At 39.7% G+C, this 16,540-nt stretch overlaps 9 protein-coding genes across 9 annotated transcripts; 8 read left to right on the top strand and 1 right to left on the bottom strand. All coding sequences in view use genetic code 12, as the record gives it.

Annotated features, from left to right (window-relative positions):
- Positions 1–139: 139 nt before the first annotated feature.
- CANMA_003828 (uncharacterized protein) lies at positions 140–1,441 on the top strand (the record flags this gene model as incomplete). Its single annotated transcript, XM_051816041.1, has 1 exon — positions 140–1,441. The coding sequence occupies one exon, from the start codon at positions 140–142 to the stop codon at positions 1,439–1,441; it is 1,302 nt and encodes a 433-aa protein (XP_051670584.1).
- A 493-nt stretch (positions 1,442–1,934) lies between these two features.
- CANMA_003827 (acid phosphatase) lies at positions 1,935–2,866 on the top strand (the record flags this gene model as incomplete). Its single annotated transcript, XM_051816040.1, has 2 exons — positions 1,935–1,955; positions 2,024–2,866. The coding sequence occupies 2 exons, from the start codon at positions 1,935–1,937 to the stop codon at positions 2,864–2,866; spliced, it is 864 nt and encodes a 287-aa protein (XP_051670583.1).
- Positions 2,867–3,179: 313 nt separating this feature from the next.
- TPI1 (triose-phosphate isomerase) lies at positions 3,180–3,926 on the top strand (the record flags this gene model as incomplete). The annotated part of the gene is made up of 1 exon (XM_051816039.1): positions 3,180–3,926. The coding sequence occupies one exon, from the start codon at positions 3,180–3,182 to the stop codon at positions 3,924–3,926; it is 747 nt and encodes a 248-aa protein (XP_051670582.1).
- A 44-nt stretch (positions 3,927–3,970) lies between these two features.
- On the bottom strand, positions 3,971–4,907 carry CANMA_003825 (putative endodeoxyribonuclease; the record flags this gene model as incomplete). The annotated part of the gene is made up of 2 exons (XM_051816038.1): positions 3,971–4,006; positions 4,110–4,907. 2 exons carry the CDS (start codon positions 4,905–4,907, stop codon positions 3,971–3,973), a joined length of 834 nt encoding a protein of 277 aa, XP_051670581.1.
- A 638-nt stretch (positions 4,908–5,545) lies between these two features.
- Positions 5,546–8,005, top strand: CANMA_003824 (protein serine/threonine phosphatase; the record flags this gene model as incomplete). Its single annotated transcript, XM_051816036.1, has 1 exon — positions 5,546–8,005. The coding sequence occupies one exon, from the start codon at positions 5,546–5,548 to the stop codon at positions 8,003–8,005; it is 2,460 nt and encodes an 819-aa protein (XP_051670580.1).
- Positions 8,006–9,322: 1,317 nt separating this feature from the next.
- On the top strand, positions 9,323–10,576 carry CANMA_003823 (uncharacterized protein; the record flags this gene model as incomplete). The annotated part of the gene is made up of 1 exon (XM_051816035.1): positions 9,323–10,576. The coding sequence occupies one exon, from the start codon at positions 9,323–9,325 to the stop codon at positions 10,574–10,576; it is 1,254 nt and encodes a 417-aa protein (XP_051670579.1).
- Positions 10,577–10,910: 334 nt separating this feature from the next.
- Positions 10,911–12,374, top strand: CANMA_003822 (E3 ubiquitin-protein ligase; the record flags this gene model as incomplete). Its single annotated transcript, XM_051816034.1, has 1 exon — positions 10,911–12,374. The coding sequence occupies one exon, from the start codon at positions 10,911–10,913 to the stop codon at positions 12,372–12,374; it is 1,464 nt and encodes a 487-aa protein (XP_051670578.1).
- A 202-nt stretch (positions 12,375–12,576) lies between these two features.
- CANMA_003821 (phosphoribomutase) lies at positions 12,577–14,460 on the top strand (the record flags this gene model as incomplete). Its single annotated transcript, XM_051816033.1, has 1 exon — positions 12,577–14,460. The coding sequence occupies one exon, from the start codon at positions 12,577–12,579 to the stop codon at positions 14,458–14,460; it is 1,884 nt and encodes a 627-aa protein (XP_051670577.1).
- Positions 14,461–14,772: 312 nt separating this feature from the next.
- On the top strand, positions 14,773–16,335 carry VAN1 (Van1p; the record flags this gene model as incomplete). The annotated part of the gene is made up of 1 exon (XM_051816032.1): positions 14,773–16,335. The coding sequence occupies one exon, from the start codon at positions 14,773–14,775 to the stop codon at positions 16,333–16,335; it is 1,563 nt and encodes a 520-aa protein (XP_051670576.1).
- Positions 16,336–16,540: the final 205 nt, after the last annotated feature.

Below are 16,540 nucleotides of genomic sequence, written 5' to 3'. Positions count from 1 at the left end.
ATGTTATATTATAGTATGTACCTTTATTCCTGCACATGATGTTTTATCTTTTGTTTACCTTTTTCTGATACATTTTTATTTCTTCTCTTTTTTTTTTTGGCATATGAACAAATCAGTAGACAAGCAGCTTTAGATTCCAATGTCTGACCTAACAGGTTTACGCGTTTCTATTCCAAATTCAAGTGGTCACGGATATATACGATACATTGGACCAATACTAAATAAAAATGGCGTGTTTGCAGGTCTAGAACTACAAGGATCATTAGCTACGTTAAGAGGGAAGAATTCGGGGTCTGTTGATGGAGTACAATATTTTACAGTCTCTGTGCCCAAAAGTGGTCTTTTCTTGCCTTATGAACGGTTGAGGAGTGTTAATATGCAGCTCCCTGATGTGAAGCTGATTGACTTTGGTGGGAATGCTACTGATGAGTTAACAAATTTGACAACGCCGATAAGACCAACACCAATGTCACGATTCAGTCCCATGTCTAAACCGCCGTATCACTCGGTGCAAAGGAGCAGTGCTAGGTTGAACCATCAGGGAAATGATCAAGTGGTGCCAACTCAGCCAAATTACAATTTTGACCACCGACGTGATTCAAATTGGAGCTTGGATCAGCAACAAAGTCAGGTGTCCACCACACCATTAAGATCACCACTCACCCCATCAAACACATACCACGAGGTTAAATTGAATCTACTAGACGACCAATTATACAAATCGGAAAATGGTCCTAATTACACAGAACAGATTGAGGAATTGAACAAGTTAATCAGGGAAAAGGACCGAAAGTTGGAGAACTTTAGCAAACAGAGAAAAGAGTGGCATAACGCTATGGATGATTTGATTGCGGTTCAGCAGGATGGGATAACAGTGTTTGAAGAGAAGATTCAAGAGTTGGAGGAAATTAATGAAAAACAAGTGAATGAAATTGAGACTCTAAAAAATAAGTTGAACTTGTCTGAGCAAAAAGTTGAGGAGATGGAAAAAGAACGTTCTGAATTGCAGTCAAATAAAGAGGCAGATGAAACGGCAGCAAAGGACACAATGAAAATTGAATCAATAGAGGAGACTTGCAGAAAGTATGAAGAACAAGTTGAAGAACTACAAAAACAATTGGCAATTGCAAATGAAGAAATTGCAACTTTGAAAGATCCTGGGTCCATAGGAAATCAGCACTTGGCTCCACCGCTTTCACTGCAGCGATTGATTTCAATATCAACCGCATCTTCCAACCTTGGTCATACTGGAACTAATGATTCAACAAAAGCTGTACAGCTTGATACCGACGAGGGGTTATCAGAAGTCATACAAGACTTGCCAGTATACAAGCCTTTCAAGTTGACTGATCCAAGTCAAGGAAAATCTAACTGGTGTGGGTTGTGTGAAAGAGATGGGCATAGCTCGATTAATTGTCCTTTTGAAAATGACATCTTCTGAGTGCTGTATGCGGGTGTCTAATTTGATCTTGTCTTTACATATCATTGCTGCAGATTGTATCGAAGTTCTTGAACTATTTCTCATTTTCCACGTAAGAAAACCCCTTATCTGTCTGTCTCGCACGATGTATGAGGAATCTTTTCCAACATGACCACTACGAAACTATATCAAATCACGTTTCAACTAACCTCTTTAGCGTCAATCTCTTTTTCCCCACTTACAATCGGTGTAAAGAATTTCTTGCTGTACTCGGCTGTATCAAAAAATATTACCGAGAAAGTGTCGATCTCCACGAAAAAGTTGAAGGCTTGTAAAATAGAAAACGGCGTTGCAGCGGAAAGAAAAAAAGCTTATTCAGACACGCAAAGGCTCGTAGCAAATAGGTTTGGTGAAACTAGTCATGGGTAAACCAACTGTACGTACCATCCAAAATCTGCTTAACAATGAAACTGTACTAACTTTCAAATAATACAGTATATTCTTATCATACGACATGGGGAATCCGAGGGCAACTGTGACAAGTCGGTAAATTCATATACGCCCAATCATCTTGTTCCGTTAACTACCAAGGGCCATTACCAGTCTCTTGAAGCTGGTAGGACCTTGGCTAAATTTGTCCAGCATCATGCCGTAAAGAACACAAGCAGTAAACGCAGTCGCAAATCGATCATGTTTTATACTTCGCCATATCTACGAACAAGACAAACTTGTAATAACATTATCGAGGGGATTAAAGATGAACCAGGGATTGAATACCGAGTACAAGAAGAGACACGAATGCGAGAACAGGACTTTGGCAATTTTCAGAAATCAAAGGAAGAAATGGAACAGATTTGGGAGGAGAGGGCACATTATGGACATTTCTTTTATCGAATACCGCATGGAGAGAGTGCTGCTGATGTATACGATCGAGTTGCTACATTCAATGAAACATTGTATCGCCAGTTCAAGTCTGACGATTTTCCAAACATATTGGTTTTGGTCACTCATGGGATCTGGTCGAGAGTCTTTCTTATGAAATGGTTCAAATGGACGTATGAAGAGTTTGAGTCGTTGAAGAACATCCCCCATTGCCAATATTTGATTATGAAGAAGGACCCTAAAACGCAAAAGTACCATCTAAAGACAAGGCTCCGCACATGGGAAGATATGGACGATACTTGGATGCAGCACGAAGTGGTTAAGGAGTTTGGAGATGAGTTTGATTGTAAAAATATAGGAAAAGAATTGGACGATGAAGAGATTGATGCCCTTGTCGATGCTCAAAAAGAAGTCATCAATTCCACCAAACTGAAGGATAAGAAGATTGAAGAGACATATAGGAACTTTCAAGCGCGGGGATTAGGTCGAAATGGTGGCTCCAGGTTTAAAGTAGATAACCAAAGCGTTGCAAATAGTCAGGAAAGTCTTGCTCAATCACCTTAGATATAGATCAAAATAGAAAAGACATTTGAAAACACTGTCGTCGTTTTACCTCTCTGTTGCAAAATCATGTGTTTCTCCAGTGAAGCGAACTTTTCCGCATCACATTCACCCTCCCCGGAAAAGTTCGTTGCGTTGAAAATTGGTAACGACACTACTCTTTCGCCCTTTCATGCCCGAGGGCCATAAACTTTGTCTCCAATTTGTTGAAAATTACATAAAAGGTTGCCAATTTTTCCATCAAATTTCTATTCTTCTTTTCTGCTATTGCAAAAGCACATCAAAAAGATATATAAAACGCACATACACAGATACAATGGCTCGTCAATTCTTTGTTGGAGGTAACTTTAAAGCTAACGGAACCAAATCATCCGTCAAATCAATCATTGATAACTTGAACAAGCAAGATTTACCAAAAGACGTACAAGTTGTCATTGCTCCACCATCATTGTACCTCGACTTAGCAGTTGAGGAAAACAAGCAACCAACCGTTGAAGTTGGTGCCCAAAATGTTTTCAACAAAGGAACTGGTGCATTCACTGGTGAAATCTGTGCTGAACAAGTTGTTGATCTCGGCGCCAAGTGGACATTGACTGGTCACTCTGAAAGAAGAACAATTCTTAAAGAAAGTGATGAATTCATTGCTGAAAAGACCAAGTACGCATTGGACAATGGTTTGAGCGTTATCTTGTGTATTGGTGAAACCTTGGACGAAAGAAAGGGTGGCATCACCTTGGACGTTTGTGCTAGACAATTGGACGCTGTATCCAACATCGTCAAGGATTGGTCCAAGATTGTTCTTGCTTACGAGCCAGTCTGGGCAATTGGTACCGGTTTGGCTGCTACTCCAGATGATGCAGAGGAAACACACAAGGGAATTAGACAACACTTGGCCAAGACCATTGGTCAAGATCAAGCTGAAAAATTACAAATCTTGTACGGTGGTTCAGTCAATGGTAAGAACGCCACTGAGTTTAGAGATAAAGTCAACATTGATGGATTCTTGGTTGGTGGTGCTTCATTGAAGCCAGAATTTGTCGATATTATTAAGTCTAGATTATAGTGTATTTAGCGAATCTAACATGTTCGACTTGATTTGAGACGATTCTATGTGTTTGTAGTTGTTGATTTTTTGAAATATACCTGTAAGGTGGGCAAAATATTCTGATTTTTTGCCCAGTAAGAAATATCTATCAATGCCCATGTCACTTTCAGTCAAGATTTCCGAGCCATCAAAGTGCTCGACGAGCAATTTCAACAACTCATCTTTTTCCCCATTGATCCAATCGGATAATGAGAAGTAGAGCTTGACTGGAGTTGTCTTTAGCCACCTTTTGGCTTGGTCGGTTGAGCCTGTGTATGAATGGAGCACCACCACTATGTTTTTATATCGTGTCACTTCATCGTACAACACACCATGCGCCTTGACGCAGTGAATGGATGCTTGCTTGCCCAACTCCTCGGCTAGTTGTAGCTGGTGCCTAAAGATGTGCATCTGGTGTTCTATCGTTACTCGTGATTTGGTTAGTCGATCTTGCTCCGTAGTGACATGGTGGGGATTGCCTAGCCAGCCCAGTTTGGGAACTCGAAACAACTTGTCTAGCCCAATTTCACCGATTCCGTAAACCTTCTTATCATGTTTCTTGATAATTTCCTTCATTTTATCTGTGTGTGCGTTCATGCTCATTGGTTCTGGCAAAACATCAATTAACTCGTCGGTTGGCTCTGGTTTTAGAACTTGGCAATAATGATCTCTTTTATTTGGTTTCGTGCCAGTGTAGAATAAGTGACTGAACCATGGGTGTACTCCAAAATACGGCACCACGATGTCTGGGTTCTGTAATTGAGTTAGCAAGATGTCGATACACTCAATATCAATATGTTGTGTAGTCATCAAGTGGAAAAAGTTTGTGGGGAAATCCAAATCAAGACCATTCAAGGTATCGGCGAGCTTGTAAGCATCTTCTCGCGTTGCTTCAGGACTAAAGTGGCAGTGGTTGTCGGACAAGTTGTACAAGGGCTCGTGCAACTGTTTCTTAGTCATGGTCTGAAGAAGCAGCAAGCTAAGTAAATCTGAGTTTCAATTTTCTACCATTTTTTCGTAGTGGGGCACATTCTTCTTAAGCGGAGTTAACCTGCCAATTGCCCCTTAATAGTAAACAGTCGTAATATTTCGTTGTCTACGCGTAATTTCTATATAGTAGTAGCCTTCATTTGAAGGGGATTGGTTGGGCGTACGGTCTTGGCAAACTACAATGTTGTCCCATCGGTGGCTAGAGAAAATGAGTTCGCCGACTTTATAGTATACAAACCACAAAGAATCTTCGTTCGATTAACATACCATCCAATGTCATTCATAAATAAGCCTATTTCCTCAAAGCCAATTGTTACATTTCCATCGTGTGAATAGAGAGCATGGCTCTTCCACTAGCCATACTACACCCTTGCAGAAAAATAGACTCGGACACTTCTTCGCAAACTCAAAACAAAAAAAAGCAAAACAAAAAAGAACAAAACAAAAAAAGAACAAAAAAACAAAAAAAAAGATGTCAGAGAACCAATCCATTATCAAACAAGCGCTACAAACACCTATATACTAATCTTTAAAACCATATTTCCTCGAATAAACACGGAATAACTATTACAATCAATTCATCCCCCTTCCCCCCAACAATCGGTGAAATGTCGGAACTGACACCAATTACGCTACCTTTGTCAGCTCCATTCCCCGTGATTATCTCATCAATACAATGCAAGAAAGGAGACACCATTTCCAAGCACGAGACTATTTTCAAATACAAGTACTGGGTATACCAAGATGATCCCAATTCGAAAGAAGACCCGCCGAAAAAGATACGTGCTGAATGTATTGGTACTTTTGAAAGCCCTATAGAAGGAGTAGTTGAATCGATCGATATTCATGCTCAAGAAGAAGTCACGCATAGTGAAGTTGAAATATTGCACATAAAGGAGGCGTGTGCACACACAGTGCAGTATGGTGGGTTATGTGCTTTGTGTGGGAAATCACTTGAAGAAGAACGTGATTACTCGGGATACGACTATGAAGACCGAGCAACGATAGCCATGTCGCATGACAATTCCGGGTTGAAGATCAGTTTTGACGAGGCGGCCAAGATTGAACATAGCACCACTGATCGGTTGAATGAGGAAGAAAAATTGATCTTGGTTGTTGATTTAGATCAGACGGTGATTCATGCAACAGTTGATCCTACAGTTGGCGAGTGGCAACTGGACCCTTCAAACCCAAACTATCCGGCGGTGAAGGATGTCAAGACGTTTTGTTTAGAGGAGGAGCCCATTGTACCACCAGGATGGACGGGCCCAAGATTAGCTCCCACCAAGTGTTGGTATTATGTCAAGGTGCGACCAGGGTTATCGGAGTTTTTGCAAAAAATGGATACAAAGTATGAGATGCATATATATACAATGGCAACAAGAAATTATGCGTTGGCAATTGCTAAAATAATTGACCCAGAGGGCAAATACTTTGGTGATCGAATCTTGAGTCGTGATGAGAGTGGATCACTTACGCATAAAAACTTGAAGAGATTATTCCCTGTTGATCAATCGATGGTTGTGATAATTGATGATAGAGGTGATGTATGGCAATGGGAAAACAATTTGATTAAAGTGGTACCGTATGACTTTTTTGTTGGTATTGGTGATATCAATTCCAGTTTTTTGCCAAAGAAAAATGGTCAATTAACGGGGCCTATAAAGAAGAGAAAGTCAATTGCTAAATTAGAAGCTGCAGCTGAAGTGAGCAAGGAGGAAGAAGAAGAAAGAGAAAGAGAAAAGGCAAAACAAGAGGCGGCCAAACTACGAGGGGGTGAAACGAATGGTCAGCAAGAACAATCACCAGAGAATTCACCCAATACGGTGGATAGAATTATTGAGTTGGGTGGCGGCGAAGGCAATACCAATTTGTTATTGGAACAGTCAATTACGCGGAATCAGTCTATTGAGCAACAGCAGCATGACCGACCTTTGGCCAGGCTACAACATGATTTGGAACAGTTGCAAGAGAAGTCGGATGGGGAGAAATCGTCGCATTCGGAAGATGGCGAAGATGAAGAGGAGGATAATTTGTTGTACGATGATGACAATGAACTTAGCTCGCTTACCAAGGTGTTAGACAATGTCCATGAGGAGTATTATAACTTGTATGATGATACAAGAGCCAAGTTACATAGCATTAAGCCTGATTTGACCAAGATCATACCACGTATGAAGAGTCAATGCTTACAAGGAGTGACTATACTATTTTCAGGAATTATACCACTTGGTGTCAATATCGCTTCCGCCGATATTGTCATTTGGTGTAAGCAATTTGGCGTCAAAGTTGTCAATGAAGTGTATCCCGAAGTAACGCATGTCGTATGTCGTGATGTTTCTCCAGAAGCAGGGCCAACGTTTAAAGCTAGAGTTGCACATAAGTTGTATCCTGATTCTATTAAAATTGTTAACCCTGACTGGTTGTTTTGTTGTTTAAGTATGTGGACCAAAGTTGATGAAGAAGATTATTTGGTATCTACTGCTGATCCCAAGTTGTGGTATGTCAAGCAGGCTGAGATTGAAAAGTATAAAAAGAGATTAGAAGACGCTAGGCAGACAGATGACTTTGAGATAAATGATGCATTAAGTGGCGGCGGGTTGAATGAAGGTAGATCCAATTCAGTAAATTCAATTGAAGATTATGGCTTAGATGAGGCTGATCAGGAAGTTGATGACTTCTTAGCTGGACTTAGCGATGATGACGATGATGATGATGATGGGGAGATTAACAATGGAAATAATGCAGGAGGAGGAGGAGAAGAAGAAGAAGAAGATGATGATGATGATGAGGAAGTCACTGGTACTTCTGCTGGACATGATTCATTTATACGAGACATGTACAAGAAAAAGAGAACAACCACAGAAGTGGAAGAAGAAGGGGAAGAGAAAGAAGAAGAAGACGGTAGTAACCAAGAAGACGTGATGGATGTTGATGATAATAGTAATAATAATAATAAGAAGAAGCGCAAGGTCGATTCAAGTAATAGTGGTGATAAGTTTGATGAGGTTGACATTGATGATTTAGAGCAAGCGTTACTTGATGGATTTGATGATCTTGAGGAGTAACTTGTGTTATTATCTTTTATAGTTCTTACTAATAGTCTTCTTTATCTGTAACAATACAACAAATTCAATTCTTAAACATCACAAGAGTGGAAAGGTAATTGAATTGGTGGTTGCTAATTTTAACCGAGCTTTTGGTGTTGTGTAGGTTTTGTCAAAATACGAAAAATTATGACGTCTGTTGTGATTTAGTTACACAAACATGAAAAGCTCGATCACTATGCAGGATACGCGTCTGAGCCAGCCACCCAGCCACGCAATATTGTTTAATTTCTTTTTTTAGTAACAACAAAAGTATTTGACGATTATCAATAATGAATGACGTTTGAAAAGACAAGAGGTGATTGATATATTATTTGCTATCAGCATAAGTGGAGAGTAAAGAGTGAAGGAGAGGGAGATAAGTAGAAATGTGTGGTGTAGTAGATTCCAACCAATATTAACGAGTATCTAAAAAGTTTAGTTGGGTTGTCTGTGTATGTGTAATTACAAGAAACCTCGAATTTGACACCAACTAAGCCAACAAACCCACAAGCCAATCAAGAAAGCACCCCATACAAAAATAAAAACAGAATCATATGTCATATAATATAAGCCCCTGTCTTTTTTTTCTGACGTCTTTGTTATGTATGTGTGTGTGTGTGTGTGTCGATATATAAGCTAACAACAGTGAGGTTAAGCTTTTCCTATATAAAATAGAAATATTAAGAAAATTAGATTTACTATTTTGGAATTGAGAGAATGGTGGATGATGAAAAGAAAAGTAAAAGAAGACGTTGAGGGCGGAGTGTTTTCTGCAGGGGAAGAGGAGAGGAAGGGGGAGAGGGAAGGGGGAGAGGGAAGGGGGAGAGGGAAGGGGGTGGAAAAGGTGTCATTTGTAATTTATTTCTTAAAATACAGCCTCCATTTATTTATAGTTTGCTTCTTCTTTTTGACCTTGGATCATTTATTTTTTTTTTTATATTTTGGTCTCAAAGTAATATAGAAGTTATATGAAGTGTAATTGAAAAGTAATCTCTATTAAAAAGTTTAACTCATACGTACATACATTATGATGAAATTGTTTCTAAAGATAGAACAACAGTAAAACAATTTGATGAATGATTTTGTGTAATGTAAAATTTTATTTACACAATTGAATTCTTTATAAATATATATATATCATCATAACCAGCAATAACAACAAACAATAAACAACAAACAACAACTACGAGAAGTAGAAGATAGTTCTACTCACTTCAACTATCATTTCATAAACATCTACTGTCACCTTATTCTATTATTTATTAAACCACCGTCTTCCCCCCCCCACATTCCACTATGGCTAACATCTGTTTCAGATTCATTATTGTATTATTTTCCCTCGCGTGTCTAGTGCTTACTGCATTTGCACTATCAGGATCATATACAAATAAATCCTATTTGACACCAACATATCTTATAAACTTTCACTTGAATAAATTGGATTTACGACAAATTATTAGTTCCAGTATTGGAAGCAACAGCAACAAAAAGAGAGCTGACGAAACTACATCAACATCAACCCCAACTGCAACTGCAACTGCTACTACATCAGGCTCAGTTCCTTCAAATGTTCAACAATGGATCGATGCTGCAAGTAGCTTGGCTGGAAGCTTACCATCGGACTTGGGTAGTGCTGCTTCTGCATTGGGAACAAATTTACCCTCTTCGGTGCCTAGTGACGTTGCATCAGCTTTATCATCGAGTCTTCCTACTGGTGATATTGAGCTGGCCGTTTCTGCTGCCATTGCTAACTTGTTGAGTAGTGTAACCCCAGAAGAATTGGGAATTGCCGATATCTATTCCGTAAGTTACTGGGGATATTGTCGTGGAGATTTGAAAAGTAACAAATCAGAGGTATATGATGATGCTTTAGGAAGAACTGTTATTGAAAATTTCGAAAATTCAAATATCGATTATACTTGGTGTTCAAGTCCCAAAGCAGGATATTTTTTCGATCCTGCTACGGTTATTAGAGAAGAATTGAATAGAACCATTGAAGGAGATAAAATTGATGCTCAGGCGGGATTAATTGATGGGTTATCTGCTCAAGACATTGATGACTTGAGAGTGTTGGTTAATAATATTGCTGATGAATATATAAACTTGCCTGGTGATTTGCAAAACGACTTAACACTTTTGAATAATGTCACCACGGCATCATTCGCCTTGATGATTATTGCTGCTGCGTTGTCCTTCCTTGTGATTGTATTTCAACTTATCGCCATGTGTCTTTCGCCCGACAATTGTTGCTTGTCGTTTCTCAATTTTTCGCTACAACTACTCACGTTCCTTACTTCGATATTATCAGCAGCTCTTGCCACTGGTGCTTATGTGTTTGTCAGAAGAAAAGTCAATGATGAGGTGGGCGAGTATGGTATCAAATCGTTCTTGTCAATAAACTTTTATGCTTTTGCTTGGTCTGCAGCTGTTGCTGCATTCTTGGTTGTGGTGTTTAGCGCAATTGGTCACTGTTGTGGCTGTTTCAGTGGTGGAAGAAGAGGAAGAAGATACAAGGAAGTTTCAGCATATGAACATAAAGGTGAGTATTGAGAGGATTAGAAGAGTCTCCACCTACTTTTGACGATTAGGGAGTGGATTGTGGAAAGTAATTGTTTCGGAGTCGGTGATTATACGGTATCTTTTTTTCTTTATATATTCTATAATAGTGTTCTTATTTAATCAATTATGGCGGTTTTTTGACTCTCTAGAGCAAAGATTGTGTCTATGTAAACCCCCACATCAAGTTTACACTCTTGGAATGCTTCGAAGCTTCTGAGGAAGTGTGTGTGTGTGTGTGTGTGCGTGTGCAGAAAAAAAAAAAACTTTAATTAAAGCATCTCCGGAATTGCAACAACTGTAAACAACACAATTCCAGTCCATCGACATGATCTGTGCAATCTCGGGAGAGGAAGTGAAGGACCCAATTGTATCGCCAAAAAGTGGCGCCGTGTTTGAACGGAAATATATTGAAAAATATGTCAGTACCAGTGGCACCGATCCCATCAACAACCAACCATTGACGATTAACGAACTCATTGCATTGCAAGTTCCTGCCAACTCCACAACCAACATTGTGCCACCAGTTAATAGTCTCACATCTATACCTGGTATGCTATCTACATTACAAAACGAATACGATGCCATGGTTTTAGAAATTTTCACACTTCGGAAAAACCTTCAGTCATTGAAACAGGAGTTGAGTGCTAGTTTGTACCGACAAGATGCTGCTATTAACGTGGCGGCTAAAGCGATAAGGGAAAGAGATGAGGCAAAGGAAGCATTGGAAAATTTGGTGAGATCATTGGAAGTAAAGAAGGATGGAGAAGAAGTAGAAGACGAGGATAGTGGCGACAAGATTACTGATATACAGCCAGCAAGAGATGAATTATTCAAGCTGCACAAGACTCTAAAGGTTAAATTCCCATACAAGTTTGACCATTTCAAATTAAAGAATGAACACACGACGGAAAAAGTGTTTGACGTGTCTGTTGACCTTGTCCAATTTCACACATCCACCAAAGTTCTTCTAGGTACCCATAAAAATGAAGTTATGCAATACAACGTAGTGAGCACAAAATTGGATGTGTGGAAAACGGAGTTGAAAACAATAGGTCTTGTGGCATACAACAATAATGGTATACTCGCAGCAGCAACAGGTCGAAAAGTAACATTTTCGACAGGAACTTCAGTCACAATAAAGAGGAAAATTTCAACCATCCACTGCCATCCTTCATTGAACCTCTTTGTTTTGACGAGTTCGGGTAATTGGTATATTGCAAACACAAACAAGATCCTAGCGACATATGAAACTGAGTCTGACTTTATCAAGGGCGAGATACATGGCGATGGAGAGATTTTTGCCGCTTATGATGGCAACAAACTCAAATTGTTGAGTTTAGTATCCGGCGATGAACTAGCTGCTTATGATATTGGCAATACACAACACGTGCAACAGATTGCCTTCGCTCCTAATGGGTATTGGCTACTAATACTATCAACTTCCAGCGATGCAAACGCGATACAGATTTATGATTTGAGGAAAAACATTGAGGTTAACAAATTGACAATCGCAAAGGAGCGACTGGTGCAGAACTTTACCATTGATCCATCGTCTAGTTTGATTGTGGTTCAGACCGACTCAGGATACTTGACTTTGTCGTATCTGAAGAAAACAAAAACGTGGAGTGAGATTGAACCCTTGCTGTTGGATGGAGTTGTTCCTGATGGGAAACAAGACATGTTTGTTTATTCTACTGGCGATGATGTGTTGAATGATGGAGAGGTAAAGTATATACACTACAACTTTGGACAAGACAGGTTGGCTTTGGAGAAGTTGGCTGAAAAATAAGGAAATGTATAGGTTGCAACTTTTTGACTAACTTAGACGAAATTTCAATCTAGACTCTGGTGCGTGTAGGACCCTCCGGCTATTATACCATAATGTAGATTGATGTGTATTTTGTGCTGTCAGTTTTTTTCTTCTCTCTGCGAAGATCTACAATCAAACTCTTTCTTTGACTTCCGTTAACCCTAACGTCCTTGAACAACAAATGTCAGCCATATCGCATGACAAGCTTGAGAAAATCGCTCAATACTGGGTATCAATTGACCCCAATGAAGAAACAAGAAGAGAAATACTGAATCTCCTCAAAGACAAACAATATGACAAACTACAACGCAAACTATATCCTCGTATAGCATTTGGAACTGCTGGATTGAGATCATCTATGGAATCTGGCTTTGCCCATATGAATGATGTGACTATTTTGCAAGCGTCTCAGGGGCTTGTTGAGTACCTTTTGGGTAAATTCACCAATCCGTCAATCGTCATTGGATACGACCATAGGTTTCACTCACAACGATTTGCTGAGATTTTAGCCAGTGTTGCATTAATCAAGGGCTTCACGGTTTATTACCTTGGATCCACGGCAAACTTGTCACAGGAGTCTTTGAAGTTGTACCAGGGTAATGATTTTCAAAATGACAATGATGCCAGTAGAGAATTTGTCCATACGCCATTAGTTCCATTTGCAATTGACCATTTGAACGCATCTGGTGGTGTCATGATTACTGCATCGCATAATCCAGCCAATGATAATGGATACAAAGTCTACTATGCCAATGGTTGTCAGATTATCCCGCCTCAGGATGGTGATATTGCACAATCTATTGAAGATAACTTACAGCCATGGAGTGATAGGGTTTGGCATATCGTTGAAAATTTTGCCAGTGGATTGGAAAACAACAAGTTGAAATGTATCAAGCATGAAATTGTGAAGCAGTATGTTGCTGCCGTTAACGACAAACTAGTCAAGCAAACCCGGCTTGATTTTGATTTTGTTTATACGCCAATGCATGGAGTGGGGTTGGAAATATTTGAGCAATGTATCAAACTATTTGATACAAAGCATTATAGTGTTGTTGCAAAACAGAGTGTGCCCGATCCGTCCTTCCCAACAGTCAGTTTCCCCAACCCGGAAGAAAAAGGAGCGTTGGATTTAGCAATTGAACAAGCAGAGCAAACAGCTTCAAACTTGGTCATTGCCAGTGACCCCGATGCTGATCGTTTCAGTATTGCCGTTGCTGGTAAACAGAAAGGTAAGTTTAGGCAATTGACTGGTAATGAAATTGGCTTTTTATTTGCCATGTATGTGATTGAAAATCTAGATAGGGCCAAATTATCTAATACGTACTTGTTAAACTCTACTGTGTCGTCACAAGTGTTGAAATCAATGGCAGAGAAAGATGGGTTCAATTTCATTGACACATTGACGGGGTTCAAGTGGATTGGGAATAAGGCAATAGACTTGGAAAAAGACGGCTATTTTGTTCCATTTGGATATGAAGAAGCAATTGGGTTCATGTTTGATCTTGTTCATGATAAAGATGGTATATCTGCTGCTATTGTATTCTTGCAATTGTATCAGCAATGGTTCAGCAGTGGGGAAGTGAATGTTTTAGACAAACTTGAACAAGGATATAAAAAGTACGGGTGGTTTAAAGATTTAAATGGATACTATCGATTGAGTGATGTTAGCGTGACTCCACAAATATTCAAATCGATAAGAGATTCCTATACCAGGCACGACTTTCCTCAAAGTATCGGCAACTTTAAGGTCACCTCCTGGCGTGACTTGACTGTGGGATTCGACTCATCCATGCAGGACCACAAACCAGTGTTACCCATCGACCCACACTCGCAAATGATCACGGCAGTTCTTGAACCGCATGAGAAACCTACCAATGATCAGGATCTATCAGTTCGATTTACGTGTCGTGGATCAGGAACGGAGCCTAAATTGAAGATTTACATTGAAGGCAAGTCTAGTACTAGTGAAGCAGACGCGTTGAAGATTGCTGACGATTGCTGGGAAACATTAAAGAAAGAATGGTTTAGGCCGAAGGTGTATGGATTGGAGGAAGTGAAGCCTTAGATTAGTATAGATTGATAAATGAATAAAGACTTTTACTTTGACTACTTTCTTTCTCTATGAATTGGCAGTAAATCTGTGGTTCTCGTGTATTTGGTAGCATTTACTTGGCAAATCTGGAAAAAAAAGAAGTTAAAAGAAAAAAAATAAAAAAAAAACATTCAAAGTTGTCACTAAATTTACGAAAACATAGTGGAAATCATCGGCACTTGTTTAAAAAAGTACTATTTAGTCTACAACTATTGCCATTACCCACATTTCAATCTGCATCTGTATAAAACATTACACTACAACGACTAGTAAACCATCTAGCCGATGTCGTTACCAAGTTTGACGCCTGATCTTTATGGCACCAAGAAGAATACTGGTTTACCAATGTATGTTAAAGCCACTTCCTCGTCTTTCTTTCACGTCATGTCTCCTTACGTTGATACTAACCCTTTATTAACTAGATTCAACAAATTCACCCCCAGGAAGCAGTCAAATCGCACCCTAATTAAAAAAGTCTTGTATGTACTTGTCGCTTTACTACTCACCTACACCATTTATTCCAAAATTATCGTTGGTGACAAGAGCCCGAAACTTCCACCATTTGCAAAGTCGGACATAGAAAAAAACATAGAGCTAGAAATAGAGCTTCAGCGACAACAACAGGAAGAGGACCAGCTCAATGATGACCATCAGACGTTTAAAGTTACCAAAGACGGAGTACAAGAAGTTACCGATCCAATGGAGATTACCACCGATGATTTGAAAAAAAGCAACGTGGAATACTTTGACTTGAATGATTATCAAGGGTCCTCTGATGGAAACAGCAAGGGCGATGTTGTGCTTTTCCTTATGCCTTTAAGAAATGCTGAGCATGTATTGCCTATGGCTTTTTACAATTTGATGAATTTAACCTACGACCACCTGTTGATAGATATTGCATTCCTTGTATCTGACTGCTCCCCCGATGACACCACTTTGGAAACTGTATTTAAGTATTCAATGGCGTTGCAGAATGGAACTTTGGTTGATTTATTGAAAATAGAGGAGCAACGACAAAATGGAGCTCAAGTCAAGGGCTCAAATGATTTGTATCAGTCATACATGGAACCCTCATATATGGAAAGTGTCAGAAAGGCGTATAGTAACCCAGAAACCCATCACAAAAACTACAGGACTCCTTTCAGATCGGTCACCATCTTCAAGAAAGATTTCGGACAAGTGATTGGACAGGGGTTTAGTGATCGTCATGCAGTTAAAGTCCAGGGTATACGGAGAAAACTTATGGGTAGAGCCAGAAACTGGTTGACATCTAGTGCATTGCGGGCAGATCATTCTTGGGTGTATTGGAGAGACGTTGATATCGAAACATGTCCAGGAAATGTTATTGAAGAGCTTATGCTGCATGATTACGATGTCATGGTTCCCAACGTCTGGCGCCCCTTGCCCACTTTTTTGGGCAATGAACAACCTTACGACTTGAACTCGTGGATCGAGTCAGACGCAGCTTTGGATCTTGCAAAGACTTTGGCTGAAGACGATGTCATTGTCGAAGGATATGCCGAGTACCCCACATGGCGTGCCCACTTGGCGTACATTCGTGATGCCAATGGTAACCCCCGTGATGTGATTGATTTGGATGGAGTAGGAGGAGTATCCATTTTGGCGAGAGCTAAGATCTTTCGCCAAGGAGTTCATTTCCCAGCGTTTACATTCTTGAATCATGCCGAAACTGAGGCGTTTGGGAAAATGGCGAAAAAGATGGGGTTCCGCGTTGGTGGGTTGCCGCATTACACAATTTGGCATATTTATGAGCCAAGTGAGGATGATTTGCAGAAAATATCGAAATTGGAGAGAAGTCGAAGGAGGAAAGCTAAACATGGTGATTGATATAGATTTTGTATAATAAAGCACATAAAATAGAAGATGATATAAGCAACTTGCGGAGTAGGCGGCTTCACTGATCCACATAAATGGCGCATTGTTTCTCAGTCTTTCCAGTGGGTGCCATATGTTTGTCTTGGTTACATCGGGCAAAAATAATAACCCCTTTCCCTCTTTTTAAAAATAAATCAATTTATACATCAGTAGGAAG

This window comes from Candida margitis (genome assembly GCF_024628925.1).
Source record: "Candida margitis strain CBS 14175 chromosome Unknown scaffold51, whole genome shotgun sequence".
Lineage (NCBI taxonomy): Eukaryota > Fungi > Ascomycota > Pichiomycetes > Serinales > Debaryomycetaceae > Lodderomyces > Lodderomyces margitis.
This window is presented reverse-complemented; position numbering and strand designations above follow the sequence as displayed.